Source organism: Mytilus galloprovincialis, chromosome 2 (genome assembly GCF_965363235.1).
Source record: "Mytilus galloprovincialis chromosome 2, xbMytGall1.hap1.1, whole genome shotgun sequence".
Lineage (NCBI taxonomy): Eukaryota > Metazoa > Mollusca > Bivalvia > Mytilida > Mytilidae > Mytilus > Mytilus galloprovincialis.
This window is the reverse complement of record NC_134839.1, coordinates 22,473,517-22,488,602: the sequence shown is the minus strand read 5'-3', so window position 1 is coordinate 22,488,602 and position 15,086 is coordinate 22,473,517. Positions and strand designations below refer to the sequence as shown.

The 15,086-nt window shown below is 31.4% G+C and overlaps 1 protein-coding gene across 1 annotated transcript; it reads right to left on the bottom strand.

Moving 5' to 3' along the window:
* Positions 1-1,961: 1,961 nt before the first annotated feature.
* LOC143063148 (prostaglandin E synthase 2-like) lies at positions 1,962-14,374 on the bottom strand (the record flags this gene model as incomplete). The annotated part of the gene is given in 4 exon segments (XM_076235129.1): positions 1,962-2,174; positions 4,801-5,006; positions 10,499-10,714; positions 14,084-14,374. Coding segments are annotated over 4 exon segments (914 nt in total), but the record flags the coding sequence as incomplete, so codon positions are not given.
* Positions 14,375-15,086: the final 712 nt, after the last annotated feature.

The window sequence follows — 15,086 nt, the reverse complement described above, 5'->3', positions numbered from 1 at the left end:
ATATCTATTGAGGCACACATTTCTCAATCTGTAATGACAATAATTGCTCTCATGCAAAAATGCTGGACTCTTAATAAAGAGTCATAATTACCAATTCTAAAGTCTTTGGTTTCACCCAATCATATCTTAAACTGAGCAGGCAATCACAAGATCATTGAGGCAGTTCTCAAGGGAAAGGACATGATCTCAAAAACTGGTTTAGTAGGAATATTTGAAAGGATCAGGGAGAAAGTTAATCTTCTTGTTAAAAGCCCACCAATCTGTCTATATAAATTCAAAGTAGGATTCTTAAATGAAAAGATGTAATAGACAAATGCTTCACCTAGGCACATGGGTATGATCTTTTTGTTAATGGAATTGTCCTTTAGAGGGATTTCTGTATTACAAATGTTATGATCTAAATTACAACATTGCTCTTTCAACCATATAGAACATTTTCATTTATATAACCCCTTATACACTTCATGTAAAACTATTTAATGTTCTTTAATTTGTGACAAACTTATCACTTAAGATTCTATTCAGTAAAAAAAATAATAAAAATTTGTTATTTGAAAATATATGATACTATAATCACCTTATTTACTTAAACATAAATATTATTAGAATTGCAATGCATTAAATATATATGTCTGAAAAAATCAGCTATCAAAAATGAATATGTCCTCCAAAAACTTCATAAGACACCCTTCATCTAATGATTACTTATATTCTAAAAAAAAATTATAACAAAGAGTACTAGCCATTACTTTTGTTTTTCAATAAGAAGATATAATAATATGTGGTATGAGTGCCTATCAGACAACTCTCCATCCAAGTCACAATTTTATACATGTGACAGAGTTGTCAAGCCACAACTGAAGATTTGGAAATTTTCAGCTGGAGTTTGGGCCTCATAACTGGAGATTTTTTAAGACCTTTTTATCGACATACGCAAGATTTTTTTCGTGTGTGTTTAAACTGCATATTTTCCTTTTTTGTTAAAAAAAACCCCAATGATTCCATACCTTCAAGCACCTGCAGCCATTTTTTACTTAGTAAAATAGAAGATAAAGGGGGGGTGGGTGGGGGGGGGGGGTTCAAATATTTATTCATCATACATACATGATATAGTTCAGTATTTAACTTTTAATCATCCAGACGTGTGTATTAAACTAGCTAGTTGATTACTAGGTAAATGCCAATCATCTTTTATTGTTGTATATACAGTCTAATTCTTAACACCTTCATTGATTACTCGAGGCTATTTTCCTATTTACCTTTTTGACACAAATTCCATTACAGTAAACTTCCGTTTTTCTCGGACTTTTCCCATATCATTGTAGAGTTTCTCAGACTTTTTCCCTGTCTGTTTCTATTTTGTAAACAGAAATGTCTACTGAAATTTTTTCGAGATTGACATTTTCAAAAAGCGGAAGATTTCAAATTTTAACGGGAGGGATCATAGAATAGTATCCAGAAGAAAATTTTGTAAAAAAAAATCCTGTTTATCCCTTTTCGACTGATAAATCGACTTAGTTTTTCTGCCAGCTAACATGACATTCACTCTGTGGTTAAAGTTTTAGAATTTTAATAACTTTCTTAAACTCTCCTGACAAGTTGAACTTGTAAAAGTAAACCATTACAGGTCCAAGTATGATCTTCAACATAGATCCTTGACTTACACCCAACAGCAAGCATGGCAGATAATCAGAAAGTAGAATCCAATGAAATATTAGAGTGGATAAGCAGTAACATACATATATATTTACTAATTAGACATATAAAAGTAGGATGACCTATAGTTGTTAATGTCTGTGTCATTTTGGTCTTTTGTGGATAGTTGTCTCATTGGCAATCATACCACATCTTCTTTTTTATATTTACCCATTCAACCGATGGAAAAGAAAAATCTAATACATGTAATATTATAGGCGAATCTAAAAGCATGTAAAAGATAAAGACTATTTGTTTGTTCTTACTTTCTTTTGATGATTTTCCCCATCACCCACATAACAGAAGCTCCTACATAGATAACAACTGTTCTCTCCCAACTACTGAAATTCTTCTCCCATTCACCAACTTTGTCAAAATGTCTGAATGTCTCTAAGGATTCGCTGGGGGTACGATATACATTAGGAGACAGCATGTGCACAAGATCAGAATCTGTCCATCTTCTCCACTTCCTTTCCTCCCTGTTCAAAAAATTTTAAAAAAGTTTGTTAATTTAATTCCTTTTTATCAGGTGAAAAAATAAACGATGTTTACAAAGTGTTAATTCCGAACTACAGAATATTAGTATTTCAACATCAAAAAGCTGAAAGCTTTGAGGAAAAATGATGCCACTGTCTCTAATATTGGGATATTTTTTATGCAAGTCCTGATTTTCACATACCTTAATTAGTTTAACAATGCAACATGTCTCGTAAGCATATAATTGACATTCGTATATGTGTGTGTGTGAAGTGAAGATGACAACTGGCTGTTTTTTTTTTAAGACAAATGAATAGGTCAAGACTACCTCAATTGTACAAATAAATTAAATACCGTAGAAAGGCTTGTGTATTTCTCTCTGGTACATAGTCTGAACCCCCTTCTCCCCACAAAATTTTAGGTAAATAATCTTTTTGTTACAGTTATCAAAGGTCTAATGAAACTCAGGTAATTTCAAAGAATTCTAGTCAAACCGGCACCTGGTTAAATTGGCACCCGGTATAGTCAAATCGGCACCTGGTTAAATCGACACCTTTAATTTTGTTCAGTATTTTTAAAAGTAAAAAGAGTTAAATACCTAAGGAAGGGATTGTCCAAAAATATTAACTTTCACATTTTTGGGGGTTCATGTACATTTTGCATACATGTATATTTATTTTTCTCAACTAAATGTGTATTTTTAATCATATATATGAGGTATTGGATATTCTTTATGCATTTTTTAACCAGTTGAGCATTTTACAGGATTGTTGGTTTAATGCTGTATAAACTTTCCTAAAAAAAAAAAACACCTTAAATTTGCTAATTATTTGGCATGAAAGTTTGATTTATTGAAAGGGACTCATAGTTTTCCATCTTATTTTTCTATAATTGTCTCTTTGTTAAAACAACAGCTTGGGTAAGGTCTTCGTTGTTTACTTTTATACACAACAGCATATTAACTATGTACTTGGTAAAAGTTATTATTCAATTGAATAGAAAATATTATAACAAATATTATTGGATGCCGAATTGACTTCCAATAGGTGTCGATTTGACTAGATGCCGATTTAACCTGTTAACCAGGTGCCAATTTGACTTGTACATTTCAAATCCTCTGCGATCGTTTGCGGTATTTTCTTGTGAAAACCTGTTTTCCATCAACAAACAGAAGTAGAAACTGCTTAAAAATGATTCTAGAACGCTTCATGATTGTTAAAATAAGTTTAATTCACTTAAAAAACAATTTTGAAACTTGCGATGTTTAAACAGGAAGTTTAAAAAGCATATGTAAAAGAAAAAAATTAACCGGTGAGAGTCGAAATCCGTACATGACAGATATCACTATAATACGACTTTGAAAGTAAAACAGTTCCATCCTCTTCTAAAACAATCTTTATTATACCTATCACATTAATGTTTGAAGGGTCTTAAGCTGATACAAACCACATAAGTCGTATGAAACACCAAAACGGAATGAACAATAACCGATTACATTTGTAGTTTTAACAAATTCTAAGCTGGTTTATGGTTGTCTTTTTTACTATGTTTGAATCTTTTCAATCTAGCAGATACCAGTTTATTTCAAATGCATTGAAAAGAAACAAGAAATTTGTAATGAAAGGTTTAGTTTTTATATTAATCAGTTTTAATTTGATATTAAATAGAAATAACTTATTAATATGGATGAGTTAAAATTATAAGTTTGAAAAATGATGAGAGCGCCCTCTACAATATCAATAATGGCGGAATGTAAACAACCACCTCGCCGCGAAATTGAGCTTGTTCTCTTATTTCTTGCTTATTGTACTCTATAGTCCGCACCCCCTCTGGAAGGTCCAATTTTGGAGAGTAAAACCGCGGACTATACAAGCCAATCTATGGACAGGTCAACATTTTTGTTGTAAATAAAATAAAGTATGTAAACTGGTTCCCTTCCGACTACAACACTTTGTTCGAGTGTAGCGGAATACAAGCAGATACCAGTTAGTTTGTAAAATAGTAAATATGAAACTGAGTGCGGTAGGCGGAGGCAATAATGGACTTCCTGTTGTTCTGGTCAAGTGTATCAGAACAATGCCGCTGAAGCGTCATTTTCCAAAAAATCCAATGAAACGATACCTTTTAAAATATGTGAAAGAAGCTGGAAGAATTTTTCATAGCTTTATAGCATTTCTGATACATTTGTATCAACATTCTGGTTATCTTTTACAAATAACTCAAAATGATTCAAATGAATATTATATATTCAATATCGATATTAAAACTGATCAAAAGAAAACTTTTTATGTTTTTCATTTAAAACCTTTCATTTCTAGCTCACTTGGATATATCGGTCAACTCTCAGAGATCCTCTTATTAAATTTCAAAAGGAAAATAAATTCCAAAAGTTTCATTTACATTACTTCTGACATGGCTGAAGTAAGTCAGTTTTCAAACTGGATATATTTTAAACTAATTTTTAATGTTGAACTCGCCTAAGCAGGTTAAATGTTTTGTAGTGGAGACTATCTAAGATTTTTAACAGTGTCATCAAATAATATTTATATGCATGAAATACAATAAATATATGTTTTTCATAGTCCAACACAAATATATATAAAGTAAGAAATTGTAAAATTGTCTTACTCATATTGTTCTTTGGTTCTGTTATCTGTGAGTTCAGCTTGCTGATACATGAGAAAATATTTATTTTGAAACTCAACAGTTTTCTTCCCTTTCTCGTCTTGTCCTTCCAGTGCTGGGTAATATGAGGCTAATTTCTCCAGACTCTGTGATCTGTCTAGGAGATATGATTGTAGAATACTTATTATCACAGTGGAATCATTCAGTTGCTGAAATTATAAAAATAAAAAAGGCATATATAATTTAGAGGTATCCATATTTTTGAAGTCTTTTTATTTATTTGTATAAATGGATAGCTGTAGCTATCATATCAACATATAAATGTATCATTACATGTACTACCCCACATCACAGAAAGACTCTGATTATTCATAATGAACATAATTTCGTTTGAAAGATATATTAAAGATTGGATTGACGATTTTTTTTTATACCCAGCCATCATTTATGTGATTTATGAAATCAAATTTGTTATTTATTATTTTATGCATTTAAAAAACTTAGATATATACGATATAAGCTAAAACCAGTTGCAAGGCAGAAAATCTTGGTTATATAACTTTTGTGCAGATCATCTGATGCATGAACTGTACACAATATGAAATACAAACACAGAGAAATGTATAGTTTTTTCTAAGGCCACACCAATTTGATTCCTTGTTCGACGGACCCGCCCGCACCTATTTTTTTCAAAACAGATTTATTTTATTTTTTTTATATTCCCGCTTCCCGCATCCGGAAATGTAATCATGTCTGTTTCCCGCACCGTTTTTTTTTGTAAATATTATAAAAAGATATCAACATTGGTTTCTTTCCCCCTTACTTATATTCCCTATCAAAAAATGTTCGTTGTTAGAATAAAGTACAAAGAACTTCTGAAGGATTTGCCTTCAACTACAATTATATTATATGCTGGCAAAACAGAACTTTATAGCCGCTGCATGTTTATGCACCTGTCCTGATTGATCCAGGGGCCTGTTGTTCAGCAGTTATCGTTTGTTGATGTTGTTCATTGGTATTTTCCCGTTTGGATATATAAATTAGATCGTTGGTTTTCCTGTTCGAATTGTGTACGCTAATAATTTTGGGATCCTTTATAGCATGCTGTTTGGTCTGTATCAAAGCCCTGTGTAAAAGTCCGTACTTTGACCTGTGTTTGTTAGGCAGCAACCATTTGATTTTCTGGGGGGGGGGCTATGGTTTTTTTTTCTACGCAAACTTTTTTTTTCGCCAAAGGCGAAAAAAAATCTATTTTTTTTGGCGACAAGATGAAAACAATTTTTTTCTTTCAATTTTAACATTACATATAGTGCCAGCTAAGGGTGAAACAAACAATTTTTTTTCTCAGGGTCAAAAACAAATTATTTTTTTCTCCAAAAACTGGAAACAAATTTTTTTTTCCAAAAAAAACCATAGCCCCCCCCCCCCCCCCCAGAAAATCAAATGGTTGCTGCCTTATTGTCAGGTTGAGAACAACCCTCCCTCAGACAAGGGGTCATTTTACTGATGTAGAAAAGAAAATAGAAATACCAAGGATTTGTATAGTTCTTCTATACAAAACCTTTGAAAACTTAGAATTTTGTACCCAAAAGAGGAGAGTTACATCATATTTTAAACAACTTTTTCTAAAAGAGGGGTCCACTTATTTTGAATAATATTAAACTGTTAAAGTAAATGTGTTAATTTAACATGGTTAAAGTCCAGGAATATTACAAAATTCTTGGACATGTTTAATACTAGATAGATATATAGTTCTTTGAGAAAATATGAGCCCTTTTGTACAAACAAATATATTATAAGTTTATAACTTATATTGATTCCTCATAAAACATGTAAAAGGGATATTTATAACATTAAGGGGTTGCCCACAAACTGATGGGTACAAGTCAAATCGGCACCTGGTCAAATCGGCACCCAAAGAAAAAGTCAAATCGGCACCTGGTTAAATCGGCATCTAGTCAAATCGGCACCCATTTAAAGTCAATTCGGCATCCAATAAAGAAATAATTATAAAAATGTATAAATGATCCCTCTATTTTTTAAATTATTTTTGAGGTTGGATAGATTCATTCGTTACATCGTTAAAAATTAATTCATAAATTTATTGTTGAAAGTTGTCTCAATATATATGACCAATGTTTTGATTAGTCTTTTCAATTTAACTTTTATGAATAACATAATTAACATTTTTGTTGTTTTAACTATTTAATTACAGGTAGTTATTGCTGTTTTTTCTTAAAAAAACAATGAAGCCCTCACCCAAGCTGTTGTTTAATTGTGAGAAAATTAGAACAATAAAAGGGAAAACAATGAATCCCTGTTTTCACTGATCAAACTCCGCATTGACGTCACTACGCTACTTCCGGCGTAGAAAAACAATGTAGAATACGTTTTTTCTGCACTTTTGAATAAAAAAACATTTCTGAAGGTAAGTTTTCATTGTTGTTCTCAATTATTGCTAAAAAATGCCAAATTTCTAATGCCCGTTTCAATCCCGACTTCCGAATGTCTAAAAACATTCTAGAACTTCACAAAATCCCACTTCCGGCCTCCATTGCTTTGTGTACATTCCATTCAGCGTCATCAATCTTGTGGCAGGCAATACAGGTCAAGCAAATCGTATTTTTAGGAATTTTCAAATGACATGCTCCTTACGTCTTTCGCGATTTTCCCGCGAAAAAAGGCTTTAAGCCCAACCAAAATGAAAGGAAAACTAATTGAAAAAACGATGCCCATGCCATAATTTTGTACAGGAATATAGAGTAGGTTAATGAAAAATAATTTACATTTATTTTTCATAGAATTTTCTTTTTATTCATTATAAAAAGATCGATATTCTGGGGCCGTATGCATAAAACATCTTAACTTAAGTATTCCTTAAACTTAGATTCCACTAAGAATTTCCTTAGTTAAGTAAAATTCTTAAGTGGTATGCATAAACTTACTTAAGTCTTCACTTAACTAAGGAATACTTAAATCGGAACCTTTCTCTAGTTACCGTATATATATTATCATCACATGTACTCATCCGTGTAAAAGTTTGTTATAATTATTTAAATTTATTGATCAACGCATGCTTTTATTTTAAAGAGGTGGCGTTAATTGATATTGGTATGTAAAACAATTCAATAGAACGTAACATAGTATAATGATGAACAATTGGCGCATATAAGACAACGCTTTTTAAGGTTGATGTATTTCGGTAATCCAAAACTTTCTTCTACTTAATCTTTAAGTATCTTTCATTGGCGTAATATTTTCTGGAAACAACAATATGTTTTAAACTCTAACAAAGCTTGATCAAGGTTTCAGTGGCGTAGCACAAGACTGAGTGTAGCATTGTAAGCACATGGTAATAAATAATTTTACAAAACACTTTTTTGAATAAAATGTTTACTAATCGTTCAACTTATTATGCACTGCCATCTCCCTTTCCAGACCCCTTTCTTACATTTGCTTATGGTTTAAAAAAAATCTATTTTGATGTCAAATTAACATTTTTATCACTTCCCTTTTACAGAAAAAAAAGGGAGAGGGTACAATTTTTTTCTCCAGAAATCCATATACAAACTAAGGCATTTTTCAAAACTCCTACAGTCTTTACTAAAACAAATTATTACAGTAAGTATATTCTCAACATCTTAACGTACTTAGCAATATTTTCGAAACCGCAATATATCTCACTGAATATACAAGGATATATGAAAAAATAATTTAATACGAGTACGGTATCATAAGTACCTTATATAAACGTGGACTTCCATGGGGTGTAGAATTAGGGACTGCTGACTACCTTAACAGTGATTCTAAACAATCAACCTAATTGTTTCAACAAAATAGAGGTCCATGCTTCCCCCTTCCCCTTATGAAAAAAATCCACCTCTGGGTACTTCTTAAAACTTTTCGATTTTGTCCCTGTAAGTGAAAAAATATTATGTTATGTCCTACATCTTTAGAATAAAACTAAATTGAAAATTCAAATGACCCCCCCCCCCCCCCCCCTAAAAAAACAAAACAAAAAAACCCACACACACATAAATGAAATTTGGTTTTGCATGCTCTCTCTTCATTCCTTAATTCGGTTTTAACTTACGGTGAGACAATTGACACCGCGCGGTGTATTTTAACAATTTAAAAAGAAAATGTGCACACGTACAGGTTTAACAAAAGAAAAAAAAGTTACCATGAATTGCATGAGTGTAAAACTGAGTACTTTTCGGTATACATAACAACGAGATTGGGAAATAGTATATATAACTACCCACTGTTATCTCTTGATTTGTTGTTTATACGTGATTTGAAGAAAATTACGACGGTCGTTAATATTTAGCAATAACTAAACGAATAATTAGTATTTTATTACTGATATAGTTATTTAATCAATTAAATTGTAGGTAACCTATTAATGTTCTGCCAAAAACGCATACTTTCGACTGATTTTTAACTATTTTTTAAAATTTAAGGTAGCTCTATAGGTACCTTAGACTTAAGTGTTGTCTTAGGCGTTTCCTTAGTATAAGGAGTTTTATGCATACCACTTAAGTTTTGTGGGCGTGACTTAAAACAACTAAGATTTTACTTAGGAAATACTTAGTTTAAGATTTTTTATGCATACCACTTAGATAAAAAGGGCGGAGTTTCCTTAACTTAAGTATTTACTAAGGAAAATCTTAACTTAAGTAGCTTTATGCATACGGGCCCTGACCATCATGACTGTAGATAAATATTCATACAGAATTCCATTGATGTCAAAAGGGATGGCAAAAAAAGAGTTTTCCTGTTGAATAAAACCCAAAATTATTGCAAACTATTTTGAAGCAATATCCCACAAAGAAATAACGTAATTGCCGTAGACTGGAAAATGACCTAATTGACAGTAGAGCAATTTGATTGGGTAGAACGAATTGACATCACGTGATTTTGACGCCATTGAAATTTAAATGTAAACAAACAAGGTCAGAAGGTTCAGTATAGGACAGCATCGTACATTTAGTTACTGACAAATAATTATGAGTTACCAAGCTTGACAATGCATGGTAATAAAAAATGAAAGCTAAGTGTACAGAAAAAAAATAAGAAAAAAATAGCCTTAGGATAACGACTTATCATTACACCTGGATACAAGTTATAAATCAAGTTTTATTATTGTCAAAACCTACTATTTTATGTTTGCCAAAAAAAATATAATTGCTCGCCTGTACTTTTCAAGCTTTGCCTCAAAAATTTGCAAATTAAATATTTTTTTATTAAAATTTTCAAATCGCTCGCTCGCCCCAAATTTTGGAGTCCAAAAATGCGTAGAACAAGAAATTAAATTGTGTGGCCTAAAAATAAACTTTTTAGAAACTATTAGATAAATGTACAGGCCATGGTTCAAACTTCCTCCCGCTAACTTAAAGTTGACATTAAATGGATTGAATTTTTTTTATACTATATGTACACATGTACAAAAAATGAAGCTCTTCATAATGTTCATGTGCTTTGCAACTTTAGGGCTTTTAACATTCCTGAGAAAGGCAAATTTAGAAAATGGCCTTTGAGTGTATAAAATTAATAAAGTAACTTTTTTTTTTCCATTTGGCATGCTTTAAGGTAAATATCTTGGAAAAGTTAAGTTGAATTGTTATTCCTAAAATTAATAATTTGATTGATTATTCCAAAATTGGAATAAAAATATAATAAAATTAATTCAAGAACTTACTAAAAAGCCATTCTTTCCAACATCCTCACATACAAGGATTGGTACTTTCTTATAATCTGACCATTTTATCTGCTTTTTATTCACAGAGTTAACTTCAATGATGTCATAGGAAAATCCATAGTAATCCAGAACTGACCTCAGTTTACAACAAAATGGACAGCTTGTAAACTGGTACATTGTCAGCTTCAACCCATAGTCTGCTTCTGGTACTCTAACCTGTAAGAAGAGAAACATGTCCTTATATCATTATATATATAAACATCTAATGTGTGACAAGTCAGTTGACTTGATTTGTTTTCAGGATTGAGAACTTTCAAGATTTTTTTAATAATATAAATCTGTTCGAAACAGTCTTGCGGTCTTGTGAATAAATTTAATTTCCTTCTTTGAATTACAGTCAGGCGCGTAGCAACCCGTACGCAAAAACGCAGTTGCGTACACATCGAAAATTTCAAAAAAATAAAAATATGGTAAATCTAGTAAGTAAAAATAAAACTAAAGTAATGAAGTTAATAAAAAAAATATACAAATATGTAAATGATCACTTTGTAGCTATATTCCGTTCTGAAAACTAGTCTTCCCTATTAATTTAAGAAACCAGCATCGTGATTCTGTTGCTGATGCAAACAATTTAAAATGGCTGAGTCCTCCGTGTGTCGAAACACAATTGTCACGTCTTCTATGTCTCCTTACCCTGACATCTTTTCTGAAGATTCCAAAATAACTGATGAAATAAAATTTATACCTGTGAATCTTTCAGATACTTAATGTATTAGCATGTATGCCGGTCTCGACGGCAACGGCAGAACAATCTTTTAGTACCCTGAGAAGAGTGAAGACCTACTTGATAAATACAATGAAAACAAACCGTTTATCTGGAATCGGTCTTTTAAAAATATACAGAGAATTTTTTTTAAAGCAGACACAATTTTGGACATCTTTATTAGAAAAAAAGAAAGGAAATGGGCATTGATTTTTTCAGAATTAACTTTGAGAGAGAAAAAAAAGCTGAAAAACACTGCTTGTTCCCTCATAAAATAAAACATGAAGATATGTGATTCAAATTTTTATTTATGTATTTTTTCAATAAAAAATAACATTGAAGTTGCACAGTGTTGGCTTAGAAATTAGTTTGTTTTCTTATGTAAAGTGGGTTCAGCATGATTAGGTAACAAATAAAATATATCTAATTTTAACCCACTACACATAAGAAGAAAAAAAAAACAAATTGTTAAACCAACAGTACGGGTTTCTTTGTTTTTCTCTGATTACAAACGTTCACCTAAATTGTCCCAGTCAATGGATGAATTTAATGTGTCAATCAATGGCCACAGCCACACTGTTTTGAATTTCATTCTATTTATTTCCAAAGTTGACTTGTTTCTCCTGAAAGTAAGATTTCTGTGAGGTCATTTTAAGTCCTCGGAAATTGCGAAAATACAGGATTTTGCACCATTTACCACAGAGCTTCTGGGGCCCCCAGACCCCATACTGTATGACTTCCTTCTCCAGCATTGCGTACACATCAAAATTGCCTAGCTACGCACCTGACAGTAATTCAATTACTACACATATATCTACATAATGTCATCAACAAGGGTTAACAACAAAAATAAAACAATACATTTTGTAACTATTTAAAACAAAAAAGAATTGCCATGATTACATAATACATGAATTTATAGATGATGAAAGTTGCAATGCATTGATTTCCTTAAAATGATTACCTGTTTTTTGTACATACATGTATGTACAAGGTTCTTGCTACATCAATTTTCTTTTTCTACACCTGAATACTTGATTTTTAACTTCTGGTTGGGGAGCAAGTTAGATATCAATGAGAAAAAGTAATCCTAAAGGACATGTCAAGTATATTTACATATAAGTTTTTAATTTATGAAATTAAAATTGCAATATGAAATCATCACTTCTGCATCTGCCATAGAACACACTGTCATAGGATTCATCAACAATAAGTTTATTGGGTCATTCCTGTCAAGTTGGAGGATAAAGATTTAAGTCAGACATTTTTCTTGCTTTAAATATTTTTTCTTAACAATTATTTTCTTTTATGGACCATTGTTCATGTTGTTAGAAGATAAATTTGGACTTAAATCTATGACTCAAACATTATCGAACAAATGCATCACTAAACATGCTACCAACTTGGAATTGATAAAAACAATGATGTACGATTTGTAAATAATGAAAAGGTTTTTTAAGTTTATTCATTACTTTGTCTATATTGCATTTTATGGGGACAAAGTCCCCTATTACAGTAGAAAAATTAACAAAAAAACCAAAATCGTAATTTTCAGTGTACTTATGAACTCAAAATCGTTAACTTTTTTTGGTCGCTTTTTTTTATTCCTGCATTTGAGCAGAACGCAGAAATCTACTTCCTTCTTCAAGTCTTGTTGTCGTGAGACTTGGAGTAGTCTAGTACAATATAGGACCTCAAGGAACACAATACCAATATTTCATTTTTAATAATTCTTTGTCTTTTAATAAACGCTACCTGATGCATTGCATTTCTTTGTTTACATTTAACATGACATCATAACTTAAATAATGTCACAAGTAAAATCCCTACCAACAGAACCAAAATCAGAAAAATTACAGTATTTCCGTTTCTTTTTTTAACAAATATTTACATTTAAGTTACAAAAAAAAATAATTCATACAGACTTCGTCCCCATTCACAGGTAATGCCTGCATCATATTACAAATGTAGTGCCAAGTCTCAGTAAAACAGCATTAATCAACTGAACAGAATTATTATATATGTTTAGTTAACAAATATCAAGTAAGATAATTATATTGTATCCTTCTATGCAAATCAAAAGGAAAATTATAAATTGGTTGCAGCATTACTAATATTTGTTGTTCTTTTCAACAAACTTTAACATACAATGAACATTATGCAACTAGACAACAATAAGAAAACAAATGAAAATCAGGGCGAATGGACCCTGGGCGAACAGATACTAGAGCGAACATGAATCAGGACGAGAGGACCCAGATTCATATGGGGACAAAGTCCCCTACTAGTTTACAGTAGAAAAATCAATAAAAATTTACTAATGAACTCAAAATCGTTAACTTTTTTTTGTCGCTTTTTTTAATTCCCGCATTTGCGCAGAACGCAGAAATCTACTTCCTTCTTCCAGTCTTGTTGTCATGAGACTTTGAGTAGTCTAGTAAAATATAGGAACTCGAAGGAACACAATACCAATTTCAAATTTAATAATTCTTTGTTTTTGATATGAATAAACGTTACCTGATGATCGCGTTTCTTACATTGAACATGATGTCATAACTTAAATAACATCACAAGTAAAATCCTTAACAACAGAACCAAAATCGGAAAAGTTACAGTATTTCCGGGTTTTTTTTAACAAATTTTGAAGTTACAAAAAATAATTCATACAGACTTCATCCCCTTTCAAAGGTAATGCCTGTCTCATTATAAGAGCCTTGGACTCGAAGGCTTTCAACACAGTAACAGAGTAACCCTTGTCACTAGTGTTTGAATACATTCCAATGTGCAGGGAACACAAGGAAATGTGCGAAATAGTTACATACTTCTCTTGAAGGCTTCAATTGGAGTCTCTCATTGACAGCTGCATGTACCCTAATACTTTTCTGAGCCAAGTTTCCCAAGGTGACTGCTCCAGCAACCGTCAGAGTGCCAAGAATTCCACCTTTTAATGATATTCTGATTGGGAAGAATTTTGATCTTGTTTGAAATGATCTGTTTTGTATCTTTGAAAAATTGTCTTTATTAGTTTGCCAAATTTGCGATTTATCTTTTAATAAACTGTGAAATTTTCTGTGAAAAGTTTTTCTCATGGGCGCAGCCATTTTTGTTATATAAAATGCTTGATGCTCTCCATAATAAAAAAATAGGATGCAATAAATACATTAACCTATTTCAATCCAAAAAACAAACTCTGCAAAACTCATCTTTTTTATTGTTTTTATAATATTCATTGTATCAAATAATGAATTATATTTTTATTTTATGTAGGACTTCATTTCAAATATTCATTTCGAAGCAATCACCGAAAGGATAAGTTAAATTTCCGTGTTATACTTCACAAAAACAAAAACGCGCTTGGAGTCATGAACAATTCAGTATAACCTGGGAACAGTATCTAACAAGATTAACAACAGTTAATATATATGTTCCTGGTATAACATACGATTAGAGAATTTTCAACGTATAAGGGAATGTGTTTATTCCGATTTACTGACGTAAGTTAGGCATAATGCAAAAGTTTAAAGGAAATAAAACAAAAATGCTCGGATATGCTTCATCAGTTCAACAAACCCACAGACTTTTCACAGTTCTAAAAAAAAAAATCGCCTATATACCAAGTTATATATTATGTGTTATATTCTCATGATTATCGGAAAGCTGATCGATACCCCATGCAGTAGTATGATGCCTTGAAATATCTAAACACACAGGCACTTTTGGCTTGGCTTTGAAAAAGAAATTTATATATATATTTACCTATTAGTAACAGTATATAGAATTTTCAGAGAAAAGTGCCTGTGCATAAAGTTTTTTTTAAAAAAAAAA